The following is a 24085-nucleotide window of genomic DNA, read 5'->3' on the forward strand; positions in this document are numbered from 1 at the left end:
ATCTTCTTTCAGAGACCTGTGCTGTTAACAATGGAGGCTGTGATAGCAAATGCCATGATGCAGCCACAGGCGTACACTGCAGCTGCCCCATGGGATTCATGCTTCAGCCTGATAGAAAAACTTGCAAAGGTAAGATGCAACCAAAGTCTTTATCTAGTAAATGGATCTGATGCAGAGAAAAGGATACACCTGTGTCCTTCAACTGGTATTAATTTTGCATTGAGAAGAAACTGAGGTTTGTAAGAGCCGTGGTGGTGCAGTGGTTAGAATGCAGTATTACAGGCCAACTCTGCCCACAGTCAAGGGTTCGATCCTAACCGGCTCAAGGTTGATTCAGCCTTTCCATCCTCCCAAGGTCAGTAACATGAGGCTACGGGTTGTTGGGAGCAACATTATAAACTGCTCAGAGAGTGCTGTAAAACATCTGGAGTGGTATATAAGTCTAAGTGCTATTGCTATTGTTTTTAAAGAACAACCTGGAAAAAATTCCTGAGAAATAAGTGAGACTTCATAAATGGATGGAGTCTGTGTTCTGTCTCTGGCAGTTCCAGGGAATGTGACCTTAGTTAAAAAACAGCCCCCTGCTGAAAGCTGTCTAACCAGCTTACTGATTCCAGATCCCATTTGCTTCATTATTATTTTTCAGAGCTCATTAACGCTAAGATGCTGGAACTGCAGGAAAACACAATGCCCCAGAACTGTATTCTCTGAGACTGAGACTTTATTACTGTTCAGAGCTATTTTATTGCTAATACATTTCAATGATAATAACAATAACAGCATTGACAATTCATCGTGCTTGCTGAAGTTGGTTGGATTGGGGGCAAGACAAGGCAGCAATTTTCGATGACGTCTGTCTGAGCTTGTTTTCTGGGATTCATCAGCTTTTAACAAACCATTTCCTAGCAGTAAATTTTCTGGCAAGTGCTACAAGTAAAAATATTTCTTTATAGATAGTAGACACTTTATAAGAGTTTAGGGAATTAAGCAAAGCAGATAATATGTTCTTTCTACCTTTTTTGGCAAAACAATTCTAAAAATTACAGCTAAATTTAGAATATAATCATTTGGCTCTTATTTGAAATTAATTTTCGGAGAGATTCTTTGTGTCTTCAGTGCTGTCTTGTGTTATATATCTGAAAATGATGTAGATGACAATAAATGAGGGGTGTAATTGTCTGTAAATTCTTCCTTTGTAAATTATCACAGCCTATTTAGATACTTTCAATTGCTTTTGAAAACTGAAATCAAGCTTTTTCTGGCTTTTAAAACCGGTGATTCCTTATGTTGCTTCTGCTTTAAATTATTTTAAATTTTAAAAGGTATATTGTTTCATTAATATTTTTGTGATCCTATGTTCACTTAACTGTTATAAATGAGCTTTGTGTAAGAAAAATGTGATGAATATTGCAATAAATAATTCTGTGTAGTCACATTTGTATAGTCTACAAACCTATATATTTACATTTTATTATGATTAAAGCTTTTCCCCCAACATTAACTTTATGAAATATGTTGGGTTGAGATAGAATGAGAGTCACTCAGGGAGTTTCAATAGTTCAGAGAGTTTTGAACCTGGGTCCTTCCAATTCCAAGATCATTGCACTCCTATATTACAGCCTCCTCACTTTCTCCTCTGCATTTCCTCGTGTAGAACAAAATTATGAATTCTTCCTAAATGCAACTGGCTAGTATTCTTAGAAATCCCCCAAACACTGAAGCAGTTTCAGAAAACCTGCATTTTGGATTTAATCTATATTAAAAGAATCTGCCCAGGTCAGTTTAACTTGGTTTGGAAGTTAATGAAATCAAGTTCATATCTTTATTTGAACTACCATAAAATTCCAAGCAGTTTGGGATGATTGGGTAACAAGCATCTAATCTGTAAGTACCCTGCAGCACAAGGAATTATATAGATAGACTTCAATTTACAACTGTTCATTCAGCAAGTGTTCAGAATTATGGTGATACTAAAATAAGGGATTTATCATTGATGCCCAAAGTTACAGCTGTTGCTGCACCCCTGTGGTCATGTGATCAAAATTCACCCACTTGGCAGCCTTCCCTCATTTACAACCATGGGAATGCTTCAACTCTCCCCATCTATATTATTTGGCCCCTGTGTTCACGATCCCTGCTACCCTAGCTGACATTTGCCACCTTCTTGTTCCTGCTCCTGGCCAAGCATGCGTAGCCTGCCTCTTTGCAAAGCAGCTGCTGGCCACATGAGGTTATTCCCCCCCCCCCTCAAGTTACTGGTGGCAGTTTCCTCATGAGACCTGGGGGAGATAGGCTTATGTGGTGAGCAAGTGCCTCATAAAGGGTGGGGACAAGAGGAAGGTGAAGGTCAGCTGGGGTAGTGGAGATGGGGCAGGGAGCACAAGGCAGCAGGGATCTCAGAGCATAGAGTACCAGACATCTTGGGCATGCAGATGGTGGCAGGGATTGGAGTGCAGAAGGACAAAGGTGACTTTGCCTGGAACTGGGCTGGGGTGGCTTCAGTTTCACACTATTCTGCTGGGCCAGACCAGGGCTGTGCTTTGTGATGTGCTACACTGCACCTCAGGGATTTCTTGCAACCCCAGAGCCCTGGTGTACCAAGAAACCCTTTTGCTCTACACTGTTGGGCCAGGTTGGGATTGCGATTTTGAGCTTCAGGGAGACTCAGGCTTTTTGTAGGCCCAGAATGGAGCACACTTAGAAACTCTTAAGCGGCAGCATGTCAGTCAGCTCCTGAGCCATGAAGTTCTGGGACTGCTTGCTGCCCCTCAAGGTAAGGTAGAGGGTTGCCAAAAGGCCAGAGTTGTGGAAGGAGCTAGATGGGTGAGTGAACTTGAAAAGGATACAGTGCCCTACCTTTCCAGGGTTTGGAACTGGGAGGCACCAAGCCTGGGAATGACTTGGATCAGGGTGAATACTTAAATAACAACTTGTTATTCTTGGTTAATGACAGCAGCAAGGAGTCCTAGGATTGCTGGCACTAAGTGATGCAGTTACATGACATCATGCTTTATGACCGCATCACTTAACAATAGAAATTTTGAACCCAATTATGGTCATAGGTCAAGAGCTATCTGTATGAATACACATCCAAAGTACCATCTAAATGGAATCTGAACTGAGAAATCAAGGCATTTGACCTGTTCCTCTTCTGTTGAATCCTCATTTGATGACTATATGGCATTCATTCAATTGTCACCTTCTTTTGTATCTAAGCATGTTTTGCTGTGTTTTTTGCCTCCTTATTACAGATATAGATGAATGTAGATTAAACAATGGTGGCTGTGACCACATCTGCAGGAACACAGTGGGGAGTTTTGAATGCAGTTGTAAAAAAGGTTACAAATTGCTTATCAATGAAAGGACGTGCCAAGGTAAAGTCTTCTCATATCTTGCTGGAAATAATAATGAAGCAGTTATTTAAATATGGAGATAGAGCTTAGTCACACGAGAAGCACTGTCAATTTAATTCTTTTTTGATAGTCAGCATAAGAAATTAAATCTATGTGGCTCGAACTTCAATGTTTCATAACTTTGACTTTGCTATTTGCTATTTTATATAATAGCAATGTAGGAATATTAGATTGGCCCTATTGGATCAGATCAATGCTCATCTTAGTTCAGTATTTTGTTTCTTACAATAGCAAACCTGATTCTTTTAGCGTGTTCACAAGCGGGAGATTTTTTGCTGTTGTTTCATTACAATTTATTATTTCGTGATAGAGTGCTCTCAACCTGGATGTATCATTGAATCTTTATAGACTTGTTATGATAATGTCCTTGTACAAATATTTATCCATTCTCATTTTAAAACCATCCACAATAGTGAATTTCCTAATTTCATAGGGAAATTATGTTTTGTGTAAAAAAGTGCTCATTTAAGTCTGTTCTGAATTTACTTCTAATTGGCTTCATTGGGTGACCCCTGAAGCCAGTATTTTGAAAATGCTATCCATCTTATCCATGCCATATATAATTTTATGGATCTTGATCATGTCCTTTTCAATCATTATTTTTCCAGTCTAAAAGAATCTTAAATATGTTTGCCTTTTCTCATAGGGAAAATATTTGACCCTCCTGGTCCTTTTGGTTGAATAATGGTTAACAATGTTGGCAGTTTTGTTTTCATTCTCATTTTTAATGAATGTCCCATGGAATTTGTCTTTTTCACAGTTGACACAAACACTGAGTCAGTATTGCTATTACTCACTCTAACCCCAAGACTTTTTCCAGGTTAGTTAACAGATAGCACAGACTTTATCCGTGCATATATAAAGTTAGGATTTTTCCTCAGCATACATCATTCTGGAATGATTATTCATCTATTCATACAATTATCCTTGGGAACCCTTCATAGCCACTTTTTTACCATCCTAAATATTGGAAGTTTAGAAGTTTATTGTATATTCTTAAGTCAAGATCATTGATAAATAAAAAACACAGATCCTAGTATAGTCTCACAAGGCTTCCATGTCCCCCCATTGAGAAAATTGTCTGTTTATTTCAACATAAGCATCTTTTTCATTCCTTTGTCTAATGCTTCTTGTTTTCTGGTTGAAATATAAAGACCTTAATGTTTCCCCCTTAATACTAATAACAACCACACTCATCCTCTGTCTTTAAGACATTAAGGAGAGATTTGACCTTATTACTTTTTCTTCTCAGGCCACATCCATATAGCTGTTGGGCCTTGATCCCTTTCTGCCCCAGTGCCAGCAGCAAATAGTGCTGCCCCTATATTGCTGCCTCCACAATGCACTTTCATCATGAATAAGTCCATCTTGCACTGCTTTCCAGAAAGCTTTCAAATGCAACATTCTAAAAGCCATGAAGATGGTTCCCTCAGTAGAAATTCTATCCCTGTCCATTGTCATCTATCACATGAAAAGCCACTTACACTTGGCATGAAGAATACTTTAGTTACTCTACATCAGGAGTGTCAAATTTAAGGCCCAAGGGCCAGATCTGGCCTTTGGGGTAGTTAGATCTGGCCTACCCCAAAGGCCAGATCTGGCCCCCGGGGCTGCCTTGTAAACAACGAAGGAGTGGCCCATGCTCTTGCCAGCAAAAATGGGCTCCTGAGCTCTGTTTTCGACTGCCGTGGCCTCCTGCAACCCACTGCCAGTGAAAATGGATCTTGGGAAGGCCAATTTTGGAACAATTTGTACCCTTATTTTTGGGCTGAGAGGGGTCAAGGAAAAGTCATGCTACCAAAGTAAAGAGTTAATTGCTAGTAGAATGACATTTCTCCTAATCCTCGGCAATTTGGTAGTTTCACATTTTCTGGTTAGTAAAAAGGCAAAATAATCCCATTCTCTAGGCTTACTACCTGCATATTTATTTGTTTATTATTCATTCATTTTAGCCCACCTTCATTTTATATATATAATTCAAGATGATGAACAAGTACCTAGCACTCCTTCCTCCTATTTTCCTCACAACAACCTTGTGAATTGAGTTGGGCTGAAAGAGAGCGACTGGCCCAAAATAACCCAGGCAGCTTTCATGCCTAAAGTGGAACTAGAATTCACAATCTCTTTGTTTTTAGCCTGGTGTCTTAATAAACTAGATCAAACTGGCTCTCATTTGTTCAATGAAGCTTATGTTCTGTTTTCCTGTTCCCAGATATTGATGAATGCTCCTTTGATAGAACCTGTGACCACATCTGTGTAAATACACCCGGGAGTTTCCAGTGCCTGTGTCACAAAGGCTACATGCTGTATGGACTCACCCACTGTGGAGGTATCAGTGTGATAGATGGCGATTCATGGAACATTATTGCAGTCACTTTTTTGGTACCTCTTTTGTGAATCTTCATCCTGCTGCCTCTCCCAATGAGTAACATCTTCTTTCTTCTTTTAGGTGGAGCCTAATACCTCTGACATCCCCCAAAATATTAGTCCAGTTTATTTGGTTTTGGTAGACCTGGAACGTGATTATGCACAATATATTTGGAGAACCATATTATCATAAGAATACTTTGCTATTAGCCAGAATAGAAAATTGGATAATAGATTATAAAATTTCAATAACAGATTTAGTAACAATTACGCAAATTGTGTTGGAGAGAGTGGTTGATCAGGTATTGAGAAGACTTCAAGAAATTAGGCTGAGACTATGTGTTCAGTTGAGGCATTTACTATGCATATGGAGTAATATTCCATATTCTATTTTCAATGATTCAGGACTTCAACAAACTTCTTGGTATAAGATAAAGAGAAAGACAGAGCAAAGAAACTCTTTTTGACCTAGAGTTTTCTCAACAACTTCATGTAAAACATAGAAAATACAGGGGACAAATAGAATCTCAAAGTATGCCATAAGTCATCTTTCCAGAAACCAAACAACAGTGCATAGCACAATTTTTGGGAGCATTTAGTCAACTCCTTTACTGATTAAACATCTCAAAACACTGTGATCAATAGCCTGAAAGCTGCTGAGAAGTCAGGACAACTAAACCATGATTAATGCCTGCTATTTAGTTGCCAGAATAAATCATCTACTGACATGATGAATGAATTCCTTACTACAGCCAAAGATCATAAAATAGTCTACAAGATCTGAACTATTCAGACAATAATACATACATAATAAAACATAAAGTCAGTAAGAGATTATATACAACAGCTGGAGAAAAAGGTGGAATCCAGTTTTGTTAGGCTCCCCTTTTTATCCCTTGCCACAATCAGTGTACTGATAGGTGGGAAAAATCTACATTTAATTCAAAGTAGGCTTCCAATCTGCAAATAAAAAGGGTAAAAAAGGTGAGAAGGAATTTGTTTTAGAAAAATTACTGAAAGGGTGATAATTCATCTATTGTATAAATCTATATAAAATTCATGGCATCACAGAACATGCAAAACTGTTCCACTTTTCCTTGAGACACATGCTTAGATCTTATCAAAATAAAGTATATAACTCAATAACATGTAATCCTATTCATTTTGCCATGCCCATTCTCATTTATATAATTTATTCTTTATCAGATATTTGCAGAATTGGGGGGGGAGCTGAAATGATAAGGGTAAGTCTGGAAGGGAAGGCATTATTGACTTCGTCATCGGCTTAGATAGTTTTAAATAATTTCAAAAAAATTAGGCAAATTAAGGATGATGAAATTATTATCAATGGGTACTGACTAGGTGTATGTGCCTCCCTCTTTCTAGCAACTAAATTGGCAGTGCTGAAAATTCAAAAATGAATTAATTAGCATCAGATACAGTAACTATAGATCTGCAAGTTAATAAAAAGTGTATCTTACTTCAGAGTTTATCAAGACTTTTCTAGATTATAGTAGTAGACTAAACTAAATAATTTTGGCTTCTAACAAGGCATTTTTAAAAAAACATGTTTCCCCTTTCCTGTTGTTAATGGAAGATTGTTTTCTACTACTCTCGCTAAAAGTTTTCTCTCTAAATTCAGAAGAAAGCATTTAGAAATTATTGGCTATTTTTCCTGTAGCTGAAATTCTGTGGAAATATGATTTATTTATACAGTGTAAACCATAACTGGCTGCATATTGCTACATGCATATTGCTAAGCCAGATATTAAGCCCAAATATTACAGAATATTGGTTGGGTCTAGCTAGTAGCTATTAAATCTTCACAACCTTCAGCAAGCTTGTAAAATATGAAATAGCCTCTTTACTAATTAGCAACGAGAAGATGATATTCTGAATTTAGGACTCACTTGGAGTAACAGAAGCAAGTTACATAAAAGAGCAAGAAGGGATGGAGTCAAACTGAAAAATGGCTTGACAAAGACATATGAGTCAGCATTTAGCCTATTCCAAAGAGCTGGGAGCAAAGCCGTGACCTGAATGTGCCACGTTGTGTGGGAATACACTTTGGCAAAGCTTGGAAGGAAAACTGAAATACTTGTATGCGAAGCTTTCAGAACAAAGTGGTCCTTTATGGGTTTTTTCTTTTTTCTGCTGTCATTGTGTTTATGTGTATTTTTCCATGTCAGACCTTTAGCACTGATTTCCATGGTTGTGAAATTAGGTGCCGTAAAGTAGCAGGAATGTTGAAAAAAGGATAGCATTGGCAGGCTGGCAGTTGCAGCTGTTTTTTTGAACTTCAGATCTCATGCCATTCTATTTTCTCTGTTCTTCTCTGTTCTTCATTACATTTGATCTCAGGAGTGACATTTAAAGTGGCTAACTCATCACTGGTTGCTAATTCTTTTTTTTGGCAAAACCAAGGATGGCACAGGTCAAAGCGATTATCTACAACATGGTTTTTGAACCTTGACAACTTTAAGATGTGTGGTCTTCAGCTCCCATAATTCCTCAACCAAGATGTGGTTGAAATATCTTAATGTTGCCCAGGCTGAGATCTACATTTTTAAAATGCTAACCACTACATTGATTAATAGGAATATGTTTTGGTTGTCAGTTAGTTGATACTTCTCAAAACTTGTCAAAAGAACCCTGAATTTCCATCAAAATATGCTTGTCTCTCCTTCAGGTTTAGGGTGCTAAAATGCTAACAAAAGATAGGACTTCTGAACCAGTAATTGTGGTATAGAAAAGTAAATATTAAAAGTAAAGTAAAGGGAATATATGATATACTTTGCTTGAGACAGGAGGATTTTATAGAAAACTATAAAAACCGGCGTTGCACGGGCATTTATTTATAGGGGGAAAATGTCCAGACCAAATGTAATCTCTAATGTTGGATTTTCCCCCTTACCAAGGGAACCCCCTTGTGGAGTACTGTGAAGCTGTTACCATGGCAACTCCACTATGCTGTACGGTAAAAGTCATTTTAAGGCACAATAGGCTGTATCCTAACAGAATATCCCCTCAGAGGGGTATTACCCCCCCACACACACACAGTGTTTTTTTCCAGAGAGTAATGAAAATATTACATTCTGATATTTTCATGACAAGATATGTTGTCCAGTGTTTCTGAGGGTCTTACAGTTGGGAAGAGTAGTCTAGATGAAGATATTCTTTTCTTTCATCGGCTTTCTTCTATTTACTTTTATATGAACTAAAGGCAATAAACACTGAACAAGGTTTTTTTTGAACAAAGCTCTAGTTTGGCCTACTGAATTAAAACATGCTTTAAAAATGTTCCTCTTCCAGTTTAATCCTGTGGTTTTGTGTTGCAAGGCAAAAAGAAAGGATTAAGTAATATTAGGATGAAGACATACATCATGTTTTAGAGCAATGGGACCAATTTAAAACTGCTTTCATTCCATTTAATCCAAGCATATGTTTGGGAGATGAGAGGGACATAAAGATTCCTATTACCTGCCCAAAAGACTACTGTGGATGGTGTTGAATGATAGGTTCTTGAAATGATCTCAAGATGCTTCAAGGCAATCCTAATTGCTCCATATCATGTAGCCTTCAGAGTAATTTTGTGATTAAAATGAAGGATGATTTTCAGTCTATATTGATTCTTTAGTCTTTTAAAGGCTAAGAAGAAGGGAGAAGCATTTTTATTATTATAATTATTATATCGTGTTTTCACTTTCAGGTTTCACGGGGAAGGAGAATAATGAAGAAAGAGAACCATGGAAATATGGACAATGCTAAACATAATCTGTCCATTAGCTTTCTCTAACCTAATGTCCTCCAGATGCATTGGGCATGACTGTTGCTAGAATTCTGGAGGTCATAAGGATGGAAAGGGAAAAACTGTGCATATAAACACAGTATACAAACATGTATAACCCCTTAGGAAGGCAGAGGAAGTGTTGTACAATACATTCATGTGTTTGGTACAGGGCCAAATGTCCCCTGATCAGCACTGAATGCAACAACCATACAGTATACTAAATCCCTATAACTATATAGATCACTGTAGCATGCTTGTAAGTACATCAAAACCACATACTATGGCAGATATCCAAAGGATTATCTTACTTCCTTACTTCCTTATCTTACTTTCTTATAACAATTTGTGGTAGCAAAACTCATAACTCCATTCTTCTTGTTAGCTTCCTGTCCTCTGTGTCCAATTCCTTATCAGTCTTGTGGGTATCTTGGATTAGGATTATTTTGCTTACTGCTTTTATAAAGTCTCTTGAACACTAATGATCCAATAGGTGTAATCAATTAAGTAAGCAGCCAGATCTCTTCTGAATGACAGATGGAAGCAACAACATATAGTTTCCTTATTGTAGTTGGTATTGTTTCACCCCATTTTTTCTTTCTCTTAATCTCAATAATTCTCTTTGTTCCATTTACTAGCGTCAGTTATAGTTCCTGGATTAGACCTAGGAGTTATAATGAGTATTCCAGTCAGAAAATTTGTTTTGTGGATTTCAAATAGTTTACTAATCATGCTTCTTGGTCTTCCTACAGATGTTGATGAATGTAGTGTCAATCAAGGAGGTTGCAAGTTTGGATGTGTAAATACCCCAGGTAGCTACGAATGTACCTGCCCAGCAGGTTGCAGACTTCATTGGAATAAAAAAGATTGCATAGGTGAGTACTATATAGAAATGGCTTGAAATCATACTGCCCTCTAGTGGGAAAATTCTTTTCAACAGGATAGGTTTTTAACTGGAGTGAAAATTACCCTAGTGGAAATAGTTCTAAACATCGGTGATCTCTGAACACCTTATCCATTGCTGTTTAGCATCTTTAAAGTATTTAACACTTGAAAGCACAAAAGATATGTAATGCATGGCATTGGTCTCAGATTTGAATATCTAAAGCTTAAAGATTATCAATAATGGAATGGATATTCTATACAGCAGTTTCAGATTGATACCAGTAAAATAGCTTATTTATTTGTCAATTTAAATACTACCCATCAGAAATTTTTGTTTGCTCAAAAGTCCTATTTATTTTTTTAATGGATTGGACATTTTCAGTCTTTTTCTTTTTCAAAGCCTATTGCAACAACCATTTAAATGAAAAATAAAAATATGCAACCACTTTTGTGTTAGGAAATTCTAAATTTCTAAAGTTTCTACAATTTGTGGTTCAGGGCCTGCAATGCATTCTTCTAGAAGTTACTACATCAGCCATGAGCTGAATGAGCCAGAGCTCAACATGAACATGACTTGTTGCCATAACCCATGGCAGAGGCAAGTGGAGATAGCAATAGTGCACTGATGCTTATTTGTTTCTGCTGGAGATTCAGGTGTGGCTCTGCACTGTAGCCATCCCAGTGGCAGACTCTGGCTGCTCCTCTGTGAATTGCACTCTCATCTGCATAGTGCTATCAATTGATGCTTGTTCTTCAGAGCTGGAGATTTGTTTGGCTGGCACAGTATCTCCACGAGCCATACTTACCTGCAACAAGAATGGCAAGAAGGAAAGCTGCTCCCTCACCTGTGCCTCCAAGGCTCGCTTTCTGCCAGGTAAGTACTCAGATTCACACACACACACACACACACAAACACAAACACAAACACAAACACAAACACAAAACACTGTCATGGGATAGCTTTGGTGCAAGATGTTTTTAGAGCACTATTTTGTACAATTAGGACACCTGTGTCATACACGTACTACCTTTTATTTAATCATTTATGCACATACACTACACTCATGTCTTCGTTGTTTTCAATTTTTTTTTATTGCAGTTGGAACAGCTTGTTCCATACCTTAGTTTTGTAATCTCAGGGCTTAATAGTTTTTGCAATAGTTTTTTGAGGTTTTCAATTGATGTTTGGTTTATAGCAGGGACAAGAAGTTGGTCTTATTGTGTTAGTATTGAATGTAATGTATAGGTAGTGCCAGTATCCATATTTGTCATCCTTCAACTGTTGCCAAAATATAAAATGGCAACATGATTCATTGCTGTCATTGGCAATGGAAATGGCTGAGACTGGGAAATGTCCACCACTTTCAGTTTCCCACAGTGTGCCCAGCACTGCTGGGCTTATACAGTATTCACCTGACACTTAGGATGAGTTGACTGCCAATTTTCTATGCCCTGGATAATAGAAGATCATACATGTCTATCTCAATTCAGTCTGTTTCCCAAAGAAAACCCAGGAATATTTTCATTGCCCTATCACTATTTTCATCCTGAAAGTATTAACTGACAGTGCAGGCCCTAAAACTTTGTTAAGAGCTGTGCAGAAAAGCATAAAAATTGCTTTCTGTATATTTAGCACAGATCCATCCTTGTCTTGGCAAGCATTGTGATCTGACTCATAAATACCCTTGGGTCCTAAGGCTATAAGCCCTGTTCAGGTTTGAACCCCATTCTGCCACAAGCTGCACTTTCTTTTATGTATTCTTATTACACCAGTCTCTTTGGAGCCTTGTTTAATAATGAAAATAATATAGTTATGAGTCAAATTGAGCCAAATTGGACTACAATCATCAATGGGCAAGGTCAGGCTTGGGATGATATTTCAAAACATCAGGTTTGAGTTAGGCTGGGCTGAACTTGCAAGTTTAGAGCCATAAAACAAGTGTTACAAGTATCTGATCCTAGACCTCCACACCTCTAAAGTCTTTTTCTTTGCAGAATCTGACAATAGCTACACTGTGAGCTGTGGGACCCCAATTCTGCAACAGGTACCTCAACCAAGATCCAGTAATGGTAGCCATCCCTGCATTGGTAAGCTTGGAGTCTTGAGCTCTGAGAGCTCCTGTCTAATACATTTGACACACCAAACTTAGCATCTGCCTTTTCTTTTAGAGGCTGTTGCTGCTCCAATCAAACAAAAGGCTTCTTTTAAAATTAAAGATGCCAAATGCTATCTCCATCCACACATGAAAGGCAAGCAGGATGATACTGGCAGGAATGGAGGACTAGGTGAGGTACTCTCTCCTCTGTATGTCTTGGAATAATCTTCAATTGGAATTATTTACAATCTTAAGTTTTGTGAAACCAAGAACCAGTTTTTCAGTGACTACACTACACAATGTTTCCTTTGTTCCCTAAACCAAAATTATGAGGAAAGCATAGTGCTCCATGGACCTTCCAACCCCTTTAAGCAAATAAACTATAGAAAGAGCATTTGCAATTTATTTATTATCTATTTATTATAATGTCTAAACTGAGGTCTTCCATTTGTGGTTTATTGTATACTTTAATTTGTTAGAATTGGATATCTTGTATTCATTTCCACTTGTGAGAGGAGCAAAAAGAAGCGATTGGTTTAAAAAATAACAGTACTCTACTTATTTCTAACTAAGACAACATTCTTTGAATTCCGACAAAGCAATATGCATTTCTGACTAGACTAGAGTCTTGTAAAACATTGTTCCATCATGGGCTTTATGACCAAGAGACTATGCTTACTGTGTTATAATTAATTACATAAATCACTAATTTAAAAGTGAAGGGAGAATGAGAGTGAGATTGAAGCTTGCGAAATCCAGATTTCTCTTGCATGGGGTCTTGTTGAAAATAGTTCCAAATGCATAATTTAAGCAGGAGGTTGTTGAAGGTTTTCTTCACCACAGACATATACTGAGAGATGTTCACTATATCTCTGGGGTCCATTAACTGCCTTCCTACATCTGTTTAGTCCTTTCATCAGGGAAAGGAAGAGACATTTTGCTTAGTGTTTATAGAAGAATATGCTTGTGAAGGTTGTGGAAATATTTTATGTTCCTTAAAGAATACTGACATTGATTCTACTAGGCGGGTCAGCCCCATGCTCAGATTGCCAAGTGTCTTTCGTGAACCTGAAGTGTGATTCATCAAAGAAAGGCAAAGGACGTCGGGCTCGCAACTCTCCCAACAAAGAGGTGACTCGCATTACCCTGGAGTTTGAAGCTGAAATCAAACCTGAAGAGATCACAGGTAGAGTAAGTGACAGATAAGGCTGGGAAATGGGGAGGAGGAGTTGAAAATTCACTTGGCATCATCATCCAATAGTAGTGCATCTCTAGAGATGGAGGTGCTTTTCCTTTTTTTTTTTTTATGGTAGGGATTTGTTGTGAACAGGGACAGATCAGAAGCAGGAATCTTATCCCAATTCAGCATAGACTATAACTCTTGTCATGAGTGGCATTTCATGACCAACAATCAATCTTATTATTAATATTAGTTCATTTTTAAAGAGGAAAACTTTCTTAGCAAACCTAAAATTATTTGCATTCACTATCACTAACCGTATTGATAAAAGAACATGGAAAATAGATCTGTGTGTCTAAACTGCTTCAGTCAAGGCAAAGCTAAGCAATATACAAAAGCAACAACCAATATAATAATAATAATAATAATAATAATAATAATAATAATAATAATAATAATAATAATAATAATCATCATCATCATCATCATCATCATCATCATCATCGCAAAATACCAGGACTTAAAAATCGAAATTCAACGACTATGGCACAAACCAGCAGTGGTAATTCCAGTGGTAATTGGCACACTGTGTGCTATTCCAAAAGCACTGGAATTACATTTAAAACAGTTAAAAATTGACAAAATCACCATCAGTCAAATGCTTGGATCTGCATGCATATTACGAAAATATGTTACAACGTCCTAGGCCCCTGGGTGGGGCCCGACTAATAATCAATGCCAAATCCGGTGAAACAACTGGCCGCTGTGATACAATTCTGTTGTTGCGATAATAATAATAACTCAAAAACAAAAAGAATTGAATGACAAGATCATGGAGCATTTTCTATCTAATGAGGAAAGGCAACGTTTACCATCATTAAAAACTGTGCCTAAGAAAATTTTGGCCCCTATCATGAAAATGGTTAATGCAGTGCTTTCAACAATTGAATCGGGATCCATCCTGAAAACGAATCAGTTAATGCACAGTGCAGCTGTAATAGTCACTAATGAACTAGGCATTAAAATCAAAGTACCTAGTCCCACAATGGAAAAAGCATCAAAGCCAAAGTGGAAAGTCTGATTAGAACAAGTTTACATGCAATATTGGCCAGGCAACTGAATGAAATTTCACAAAATGGTCAAATTGATGAATGGTTGACAACTTCATGGTTGACTTAAAAATCGAAATTCAATGATTATGGCACAAACCAGCAGTGGTAATTCCAGTGGTAATTGGAATACTGGGTGCTATTCCAAAAGCACTGGAATTACATTTAAAACAGTTAAAAATTGACAAAATCACCATCAGTCAAATGCAAAAAGCCGCACTGCTTGGACCTGCATGCATATTACGAAAATACGTTACAACGTCCTAGGCCCCTGGGTGGGGCCTGACTAGTAACCAATGCCAAATCCGGTGAAACAACTGGCCGCTGTGATACAATTGTATAATAATACTACAATAGCAGAGTTGGAAGGAACCTTGGAGGTCTTCTAGTCCAACCCCCTGCCTAGGCAGGAAACCCTATACTGTTTCAGATAAATGGCTATCCAACATCTTCTTAAAGAATTCCAGTGTTGGGGCATTCACAACTTCTAGAAGCAAGCTGTTCCACTGATTAATTGTTCTAATTGTCAGGAAATCTCTCCTCAGTTCTAAGTTGCTTCTCTCCTGGATTAATTTCCACCCATTGCTTCTTGTTCTGCCCTCAGGTGCTTTGGAGAATAGTTTGACTCCCTCTTCTTTGTGGCAACCCCTGAGATATTGGAACACTGCTATCATCTCTCCCCTAGTCTTTCTTTTCATTAAACTAGACATAGTTTAGTCTAGTTTGCAACCGTTCTTCATATGTTTTAGTCTCTAGTCCCCTAATCATCTTTGTTGATCTTCTCTGCACTCTTTCTAGAGTCTCCACATCTTTTCTACATTGTGGTGACCAAAACTGAATGCAGTATTCCAAGTATGGCCTTACCAAAGCATTATAAAGTGATATTAACACTTCACGTGATCTTGATTCTATCCCTCTGTTTATGTAGCCTAAACTTTGTTGGCTTTTTTGGCAACTGCTGCACACTGCTGGCTCATATTTAAATGATTGTCCACTAGGACTCCAAGATTCTTCTCACAGTTACTACTATTGAGCAAGGTACCATCTATACTGTACCTGTGCATTTTGTTTTTCTTGCCTAAATGTAGAACCTTATTCTTTTCACTATTGAATTTAATTTTATTAGATAATGCCCAATATTCAAGTTTGTCAAGATCCTTCTGTATCTTTAGCCTATCTTCTGGAGTGTTGGCTATTCCTGCCAGCTTGGTGTCATCTGCAAATTTGATGAGTTCCCCATTTATTCCCTCATCCAAATCATTGATGAAGATGCTGAAGAGTACTGGGACCAAAACAGAGCCTTGGGGTACTCCCCTGCATACTTCCCTCCATGAAGGTGCAGTTCCATTGAGGACTACACGTTGAGTGCGGTTGGTCAGCCAGTTTACGAATCCATTTTGTAATTTTGTAATTTTATTGAATATTTATAGGCCGCCCTTTTCCCTGAGGGGACTCAGGGCGGCTTACATCAATAGGGGAAGGGAGTGCAAAACAAGACATAAAAGAAAAAACGTGAGTAAAAAAAAAAAAATTAACCATAAAACACAACATTCACTCAACATTCGGGCGGGGTGAGAATAAATCCTATCCCCAGGCCTGACGGGATAGCCAGATCTTGAGGGCTGTGCGGAAGGCCTGGACTGTGGTGAGGGTATGGATCTCCACGGGGAGGTTGTTCCATAGCGTCGGAGCTGCAACTGAGAAGGCTCTCCTCCGTGTAGTCGCCAGTCGGCACTGACTGGCAGATGGAATTCGGAGGAGGCCTACCCTGTGCGATCTGATGGGACGCAGGGAGGTAATTGGCAGAAGGCGGTCTCTCAGATAGCCAGATCCACTACCATGGAGCGCTTTATAGGTGGTAAGTAGGACCTTGAAGTGCACCCGACGATCAACAGGTAGCCAGCGCAGCTCACGGAGGATCGGTGTTATATGGGCGAACCGTGGTGCACCCGTGATCACTCGCGCGGCCGCGTTCTGGACTAGCTGAAGTCGCCGGATGCTCTTCAAGGGCAGCCCCATGTAGATCACATTGCAGTATTCCAGCCTAGAGATCACAAGGGCTCGAGTGACTGTTGTGAGAGCCTCCCGGTTCAGGTAGGGCCGCAACTGGCGCACCAGGCGAACCTGGGTAAATGCCCCCCTGGTCACAGCTGACAAATAGTGGTCAAAACTCAGCTGTGGATCCAGGAGGACTCCCAAGTTGCGGACCCTGTCTGAGGGGTATAAATTTTGCCCCCGCAGCCTGATTGATGGAACGTTAGCCGAATTTTTGGGAGGAAAACACAACAACCACTCGGTCTTTTCCGGGTTGAGCACCAGTTTGTTAGCTCTCATCCAGTCTTTAACAGCCTCAAGGCCCCGGTTCATCACGTCCACCGCTTCATTGAGTTGGCACGGGGCGGACAGATACAACTGTGTATCGTCCGCATATTGGTGGTACTTAATCCCGTGCCTCCGAATGATCTCGCCCAGCGGTTTCATGTATATGTTGAATAGCAGGGGGGACAGAACCGAGCCCTGCGGCACCCCATAGGTTAGGGGCCTCAGGGACGATCTCTCCCTCCCCACCAACACCGACTGCGACCTGTCCGAGAGGTAGGAGGAGAACCACTGTAAAACAGTGCCGCCCACCCCCACCTCCCGCAGTCGTCGCAGAAGGATACCATGGTCGATGGTATCGAAAGCCGCTGAGAGGTCAAGGAGAACCAGGATGGACGCATAGCCTCCATCTCTGGCTCTCCAGAGATCATCGGTCAATGCGACCAAAGCGGTTTCAGTGTTGTAACCGGGCCTGAAGCCAGACTGGAAGGGGTCAAGATAGTTAGCTTCCTCCAAGGTACGCTGAAGCTGTAAGGCCACCACCTTCTCAACAACCTTCCCCACAAAGGGGAGGTTGGAGACTGGACAGTAGTTATTAAGAACTGCTGGATCCAAGGACGGTTTCTTCAGGAGGGGCCTCACCACCGCCGCCTTAAGCGCGGTGGGGAGGTATCCCTCCCGAAGAGAGGCGGTAACAACCGCCTGGATCCAGCCTCGTGTCACCTCTCTGCTGTTGGCAATCAGCCAAGAGGGACACGGGTCCAGTATACAGGTGGAGGAACTCACAGCTCGCATAGCCTTGTCCACATCCCCAGAGGCAACATCCTGAAACTCAACCCAGAGGTGGTCTGCCAAGTCATTCCCTTGTGAATCCATCTAGTGGTGATGCTGTCTAACCCACTTTCCTCTACTTTATCTAGTAGTAGGTTATGGTCTAACTTATCAAATGCCTTACTGAAGTCCAAGTAAACTATATCGACGGCATTCCTCTGGTCCACTAATTTTGTCACATTATCAAAGAATGCAATAAGATTAGTCTGGCATGATCTGTTTTTGACAAACCCATGTTGGCTTTTGGCTATTACTTTGTTCGCTTCTAGGTGTTCGCTAATTGGCTGCTTGATTATCTTTTCCAGAATCTTTCCTGGTATTGAGGTCAGGCTGATAGGTCTGTAGTCTCTGGTAGTTCCCCAGTACTCCAGGATCTCTAAAACATATAGTTCAGTGGTTCTGAGATCTCATCTCCCAGTTCCGTGTAATCCGTCCTGGTGATTTGAACTTGTCTAGGGTAGACAGGTGCTCACTTACCATTTTCTTCCCGATTTCAACTTGTGTTCCTAATCTGATTTTTGTGGTGCTGTTTTTGAAAGGTTGGACTGTTTTATCCCTTTGTGTAAAGACAGATGCAAAACATGAATTAAATAGTTCTGCTTTCTCCCTGTTGCTTGTCACCTTCTTGCCACTTTCTTCCAGCAATGGACCAATTGTTTCCTTAACTTTTTTCTTGTTTTTCACATGTTGGAAGAAGCTTTTTTTTGTTATTTTTACTTTTGTGGCAAGCCTTTCTTCATTGTGAGCCTTAGCTTTCCTCACTTCATCTTTACATGCTCGGGCTATTTGCTGATATTCTGCCTTAGTTATGTCCCCCCTTTCCACTTTTTATACTTATCTTTTTTGTCTTTCAGTTTGTCAGAGAGTTCTTTATGCAGCCATGCTGGTTTCTTTTGGGAGCTGTTATTTTTCTTCTTCATTGGTATTGTGCTAGACTGGGCTTTTATAATCTCATTTTTCAAAATTTCCCAAGCTTCTTGAGTTGTTTTCTCCTTGAGGATTCTCATCCATGGAATTTTTCCCAAGCTCTCTCTAAGTTTATTGAAATTAACTCTCTTAAAGTCCAAGACTCTAGTTTCACTTTGTTCTACTACTTGTGTTTGCATAATGTTGAATTCCAACATTGCATGGTCACTTGCCCCCAGGATTCCTGTGGCTTCAATACCTTCTATCATTTCCTCTCTGTTAGTGAAAATTAAGTCCAATATGGCTGATCCCCTTGTTTCCTTCTCTACCTTTTGGGAAACAAAGTTGTCTGCTAGGTTTGTTAGGAACCTGTTGGATCTTCCACTTGGTGCAGAGTTTGTTTCCCAGTTGTTAGGGTAGTTAAAATCCCCCACTACTATTGTGGTGTGCTTCCTACATACCTTAGTTAGCTGACTAGCAAAAAGTTCATCTACTTCCTCTGCTTGGTTCGGTGGCCTGTCATATAGACCTATGGCAATGTCATCCCCCCCCAAACCTTTAGTATTGACCCAAATGCATTCAAGATAGTTCTCATCATTGTTGTGCTTTATTTCTGTAGAGAGGTAATTATTTCTTATATATAGTGCAACTCCACCTCCTCTTTTATTTAGTCTATTTCTTTTAAATAATTTAAATCCTTCTAGCTGTATGTCGTTTCATCCCACCAAGTTTCTGTAATGGCAACAATATCATATCTGCACTCTTTTACTTGAATTTCTAATTCACCCTGTTTATTCCTCATACTCTCTGCATTACTGTATTCATTTTCCAGTCAATGTTATTTACATCTAAAAATCTATTGGTCTAAGAAAAAATATTTTTTTAAATTTTCCATTGTTTTTGTATACTAAACTGTAAAATTACTTCAAATTATTTAGCCATTGTAAGCCAAATTGAAGAAAAAATACAACCATTAGAATTAACAATCACAGTTTATTGTATAATTTTTGTAACATTTAAAAAAAATATTAAAGTAATTAAATGAACACTGTCACCAGATATGGTAATGCCTATCCATTTGATTACAACTTTCCAATGCAATCTAGAAAGCCTTTGATAACTATTGTTCAGCGTTTCTCAACCTTAGCACCTTTAGCTCCCAGAAGCCCTTGAATCTTCAAGCTGCCAAGATTGAGAAACACTGCTAAAAATACTGCTAATAGTTAAATGTTAAAAGAATGTATAGCTTTATAAACTATTGTAAAAATTTTTTACAGACTTTCAAAATAATTTATACACTGTTCAATAACTGCAGAAGTTCTTAATTTTAAATGAAATAAATTTACAACACTGTTGTGCATGTTCTTGATTTGTGAGATTTTATGAGCTTTAAATGTTCTTCTAACCTTTAAAACACGAAAAACAGTGTGACAAAATGGCAAACCCCACAGTGATTATTTTGAATGGGTTCTGAGCGTCAGACAGCCCAGCCACATCCACTATGAGACATCCAGTGAGCATAACCGAATATAGATATAGAAAAAGACCAGTAAATTGCTTCCACTGTTCAGTTCAAACTGCTAGATTGAAAGACAGAACCTCAATATCTTCTGAATGTTGTTGGATTGCTGTTTGCTGTTTGAAATCAATAGCAAACACCACTGAGCCACGGTGGTGCAGTGGTTAAAATGCAGTATTGCAGGCTGTATGTGCTGAATGCCAGTAGTTTACTTCTTACCAGTTTAAGGTTGACTCAGCTTTCCATCCTTCAGAGGTCAGTAAAATGAGCACCCAGATTGTTGGGGGCAATGTGCTGACTTTGTAAACCGCTTAGAGAGGGATATAAAGTACTAAGTACTTGTACTAAGTACTATTGCAGTTGAATGCAAAATTTGCCCTATTGCTTTGCTGTCACTCTTTCCATGCCATGAGATTGTTATTGAATGAACTGATATGAGGAAAGAATACAAAATTATCTTCAACATGACTCATTCTACTACTAAAAGATGATTTAATCTTCATTTATCTTTAGCTAGCTGCAATCTGAACTGTGTCCGGCAGAAGATTGAGAAAAAGCTGAAGTTAGCTATCAAAGCCTTGAAGAAATCCATAAACCAGGAGCGATTCCTCATTCGTGTTTCAGGAATGGAATATGAGGTGGCCCGGAAGCTGAGCCTGTCTCCTGAGAGGCAGGAGAGTTGTGGGCCAGGACAACAGAGGCTGGGATCCAAGTGTGGTAAGGGAAAAAGAAAAAAGAAAACACCTAAGGCAGTGGGGAGTGAGGAAGGAAATAATTGAAGAGCCACTTGCAAATTAACTACAAGCCTTTAGTGCTACTGCTGCTTAAATATCCTTTTTTCCAAACTTTTAACATCTATGGCAACTGCTTGTTCTTCTGAAGGAGAGCTAGAGTTCTTATGCTCATTCTTTTAAAAGCTTAAGCATTATCATGGTGCACTAGGCACTGGGGAGGATAAGGTGCCTTCCCTTCAAAACAGATAAGTGTTAACTTGAATATTGTCTTTTTACCTATGTCACTAGTACATTTGCCTCTCTCTTAGTTAGCTGCCTGCCAGGAACATACTACCATGGCCAGATGGAGCAGTGTGTCCTTTGCCCTCCAGGGACCTTTCAGGAGAAAGAAGGCCAGCTCTCCTGTGACCTTTGCCCTGGGAGTGATGCTTATGGGCCTGTTGGAGCAACAAATATAAGCACTTGCGCAGGTACAGACATGAGCTGCGGTAGACCCCAAGATTAGAACTGACGTTCAAGATCCTAATACATGGGAGAATTTGTATAACAGAAGTTCCACAAAGAAGAGTTGTTAGTGGCATTACCACAATCCAAAGAGGTGCGGTAGGTCAATGGTCTAATGATGCTGGAGATGGTCTCTGCTCCAGCAGTTCAAGTTCTAGCACTGTGTGGCAGGGTATGCTCCTCCCACTTGCCTCAGTTTTTGTCCACCTAACAGTTCTAAAGCATGTTCTGTGCAAGTAGATAAATAGGTACCACTTCAGTGGGGAGACAAGCTAGAGCTCTGTACAGGTAGTCAGATTTCTGCCAGTTCTGAACCTTCCTAGTTGCAGCACCCTTTTACAAGGTGACTTCGGGGGGGGGAGAGCCAAAGACGCTGCTGCAGGAAGAGCCACTCCTCTTTCTTTCTGGTGTGAAGCCAACTTGCCCTCCTGTGGCACACCTGGGGAAGTGCACAAATATGTCCTGCGATAGAGGTGATAAATTGGCAACCAAACTACTTCTCTGCAATAGCATTGTGGTCTCCTGGCTAATGTAGCACCGGCATACGCTAATAATATCAATAATAATAAAGATGCTTAGAAACAGTATTGTAAGAATGCCTTCCACGCTAATAAAAAACCTTAAATCTTAATGCTGTTTAAGAAATGTGTCCCAAAAGCTTAGAATAACAGCTTTTGCAATTACTCAGCACTATTGGTGTTGCAAGCTTGCACAATATCTCAGGGTCTCCTCCTCAGCAGAAGGGCCTCCTCAAAGATAACAGTTAAATCATATATTTCGCTTTGTCTTCAATAAAGTGTTTTGCCCTGGAGTTGATAGTATGAAACACTTAATTTATAAAAGTCTATAGTTGTTCATACTTTTCCACAGGGTGTCCTGATTCTCTGAAAATGGACAGAAAAATAATTGTTGCCACTAGATGCCCCTAGAAAAATAACAGGGAGGCAAGATGTGTTGCAAGAGTCAGAGCATCTTTCTCATCATTCTTTTCAAATAATGAATGCATTGACAACAAAGTAATCAACAAACGCTTGTGAAGTTGCCAAATAACTATCAGCTTAATAACTGTTTTGTCCAAATCACAGCCAGGATTTGGATAAAAAGCTCTGATAATGGCTTGTCTCCTTACACTGCCATTATCTTGATCCAGCGCTGAAGCATAGAATTGCTGTAGGTAATTTATTGGGTGCTGGATGGCTTCCCTGTGTATGGTTTCATATATTATAATGGCTCTTGCATGCAACTGATTCATCACATTACAAGCAATATGTGGAGAGAATGTACTTCATTTAGTGCAATTCATGTCTTTTTCTACTAAATGCTCACAGGTCAATGCCCTCCTGGACAGTACTCTGTAAATGGCTTTAAACCCTGCCAGTTGTGTGTGCGTGGCACCTATCAGCCCGAAGCTGGCCGAGCATTATGTTTCCATTGTGGTGGAGGGCTGACCACCAAGCATGATGGAGCTTTTTCCTTCCAGGATTGCGATACTAAAGGTATGCCTGTGACAGCTTTAGTTTAATGTATTTTTTTTCACTTAGTATTGCTTCTGGATTCCTCCTCCAAGATCATCTCCTTAGATCTCTACACGTTTGTGCATGGGGAATCAATGCCCCTCCTGGCGTTTTCAGGTGGCTAGATGGCACATGAGTCACTGGTTACATGTGGTTTTCAATGCTTCTCGAGGGAGGAGGTGTTTAGTCCTGCTTTGAAGTAGGTGGTTGTGGACCCTTTTTCAAAGAAGCTATTATGGTAGGCTGATGACATTAAATTACACACTGTGATTCTGAGGTGAGCCAATGATGGCATGAAAGCCTTAAACTGGTGTTGGAAGTTGTGGGGATCTGGTGGAGCAAAACAAGTCAAATTAAATCTTATCAATATGGAGTTGCTAGTGATCAATACACTTCTGACAATTAAACCCAATAGTTATTCTAGACAAGGTTGTGTTCCCCTTGGTCATTTTGGAATTTTGAATCCTGCCCAAATAACAGGTGGTAGTAGTAGGTAGGAGGACCATGGGGTTCCAGTTATACTCCTATCTGGAGCAGAAGGCCCTGGACTAATGCAATGCACTTTACATAGAGCTGCTTTTGTAGAAGATCTGATAGAAAAAGCTAGTATAAAATGTATTTACTGCATTGGTTGCTAGTAGGTTTCTTGGCTTAATTTAGAGTGGTGGTTCTTACTTAAAAACCTTGGTGGAGTAACACTGACATATATTGGACAATGCTTATTAGAATTAAAACAGCCTGTTCGGTCCCATCTTTGACAGAAAGACTATTGAAAAGTCCTCTTCTTTCTAAGGCAGCATCCCCCAAGCTTTTGGGCACCAGGGACTAGTTCAATGGAGAGAGGTTTTTCCATGGACCGGAAGGAGTGTGGTTTCATGTGCTGCCTGCGTCACGCGGATGGAGCTTTACTTGTTTGCGTGG

At 39.5% G+C, this 24085-nt stretch overlaps 1 protein-coding gene across 4 annotated transcripts in view; it reads left to right on the forward strand.

Moving 5' to 3' along the window:
- Nucleotides 1-24085, forward strand: part of SCUBE3 (signal peptide, CUB domain and EGF like domain containing 3) — a 114566-nt gene that overhangs the window by 82309 nt on the left and 8172 nt on the right. For all 4 annotated transcript variants that reach the window (XM_014052583.2, XM_014052585.2, XM_014052584.2 and 1 more), the window contains 11 exons: nucleotides 13-129; nucleotides 3252-3374; nucleotides 5626-5742; nucleotides 10320-10442; nucleotides 11210-11326; nucleotides 12448-12540; nucleotides 12622-12738; nucleotides 13573-13734; nucleotides 20926-21129; nucleotides 21455-21616; nucleotides 22979-23146. In XM_014052583.2, coding sequence (XP_013908058.1) covers nucleotides 13-129; nucleotides 3252-3374; nucleotides 5626-5742; nucleotides 10320-10442; nucleotides 11210-11326; nucleotides 12448-12540; nucleotides 12622-12738; nucleotides 13573-13734; nucleotides 20926-21129; nucleotides 21455-21616; nucleotides 22979-23146 — 1503 coding nt within the window. The remainder of the gene's footprint in view (nucleotides 1-12; nucleotides 130-3251; nucleotides 3375-5625; nucleotides 5743-10319; nucleotides 10443-11209; nucleotides 11327-12447; nucleotides 12541-12621; nucleotides 12739-13572; nucleotides 13735-20925; nucleotides 21130-21454; nucleotides 21617-22978; nucleotides 23147-24085) is intronic.

This window comes from Thamnophis sirtalis, unplaced genomic scaffold (assembly GCF_051295495.1).
Source record: "Thamnophis sirtalis isolate CommonGarterSnake01/CBP01778 unplaced genomic scaffold, rThaSir2_p1.2 scaffold_7, whole genome shotgun sequence".
In the NCBI taxonomy this organism is placed as follows: domain Eukaryota; kingdom Metazoa; phylum Chordata; class Lepidosauria; order Squamata; family Natricidae; genus Thamnophis; species Thamnophis sirtalis.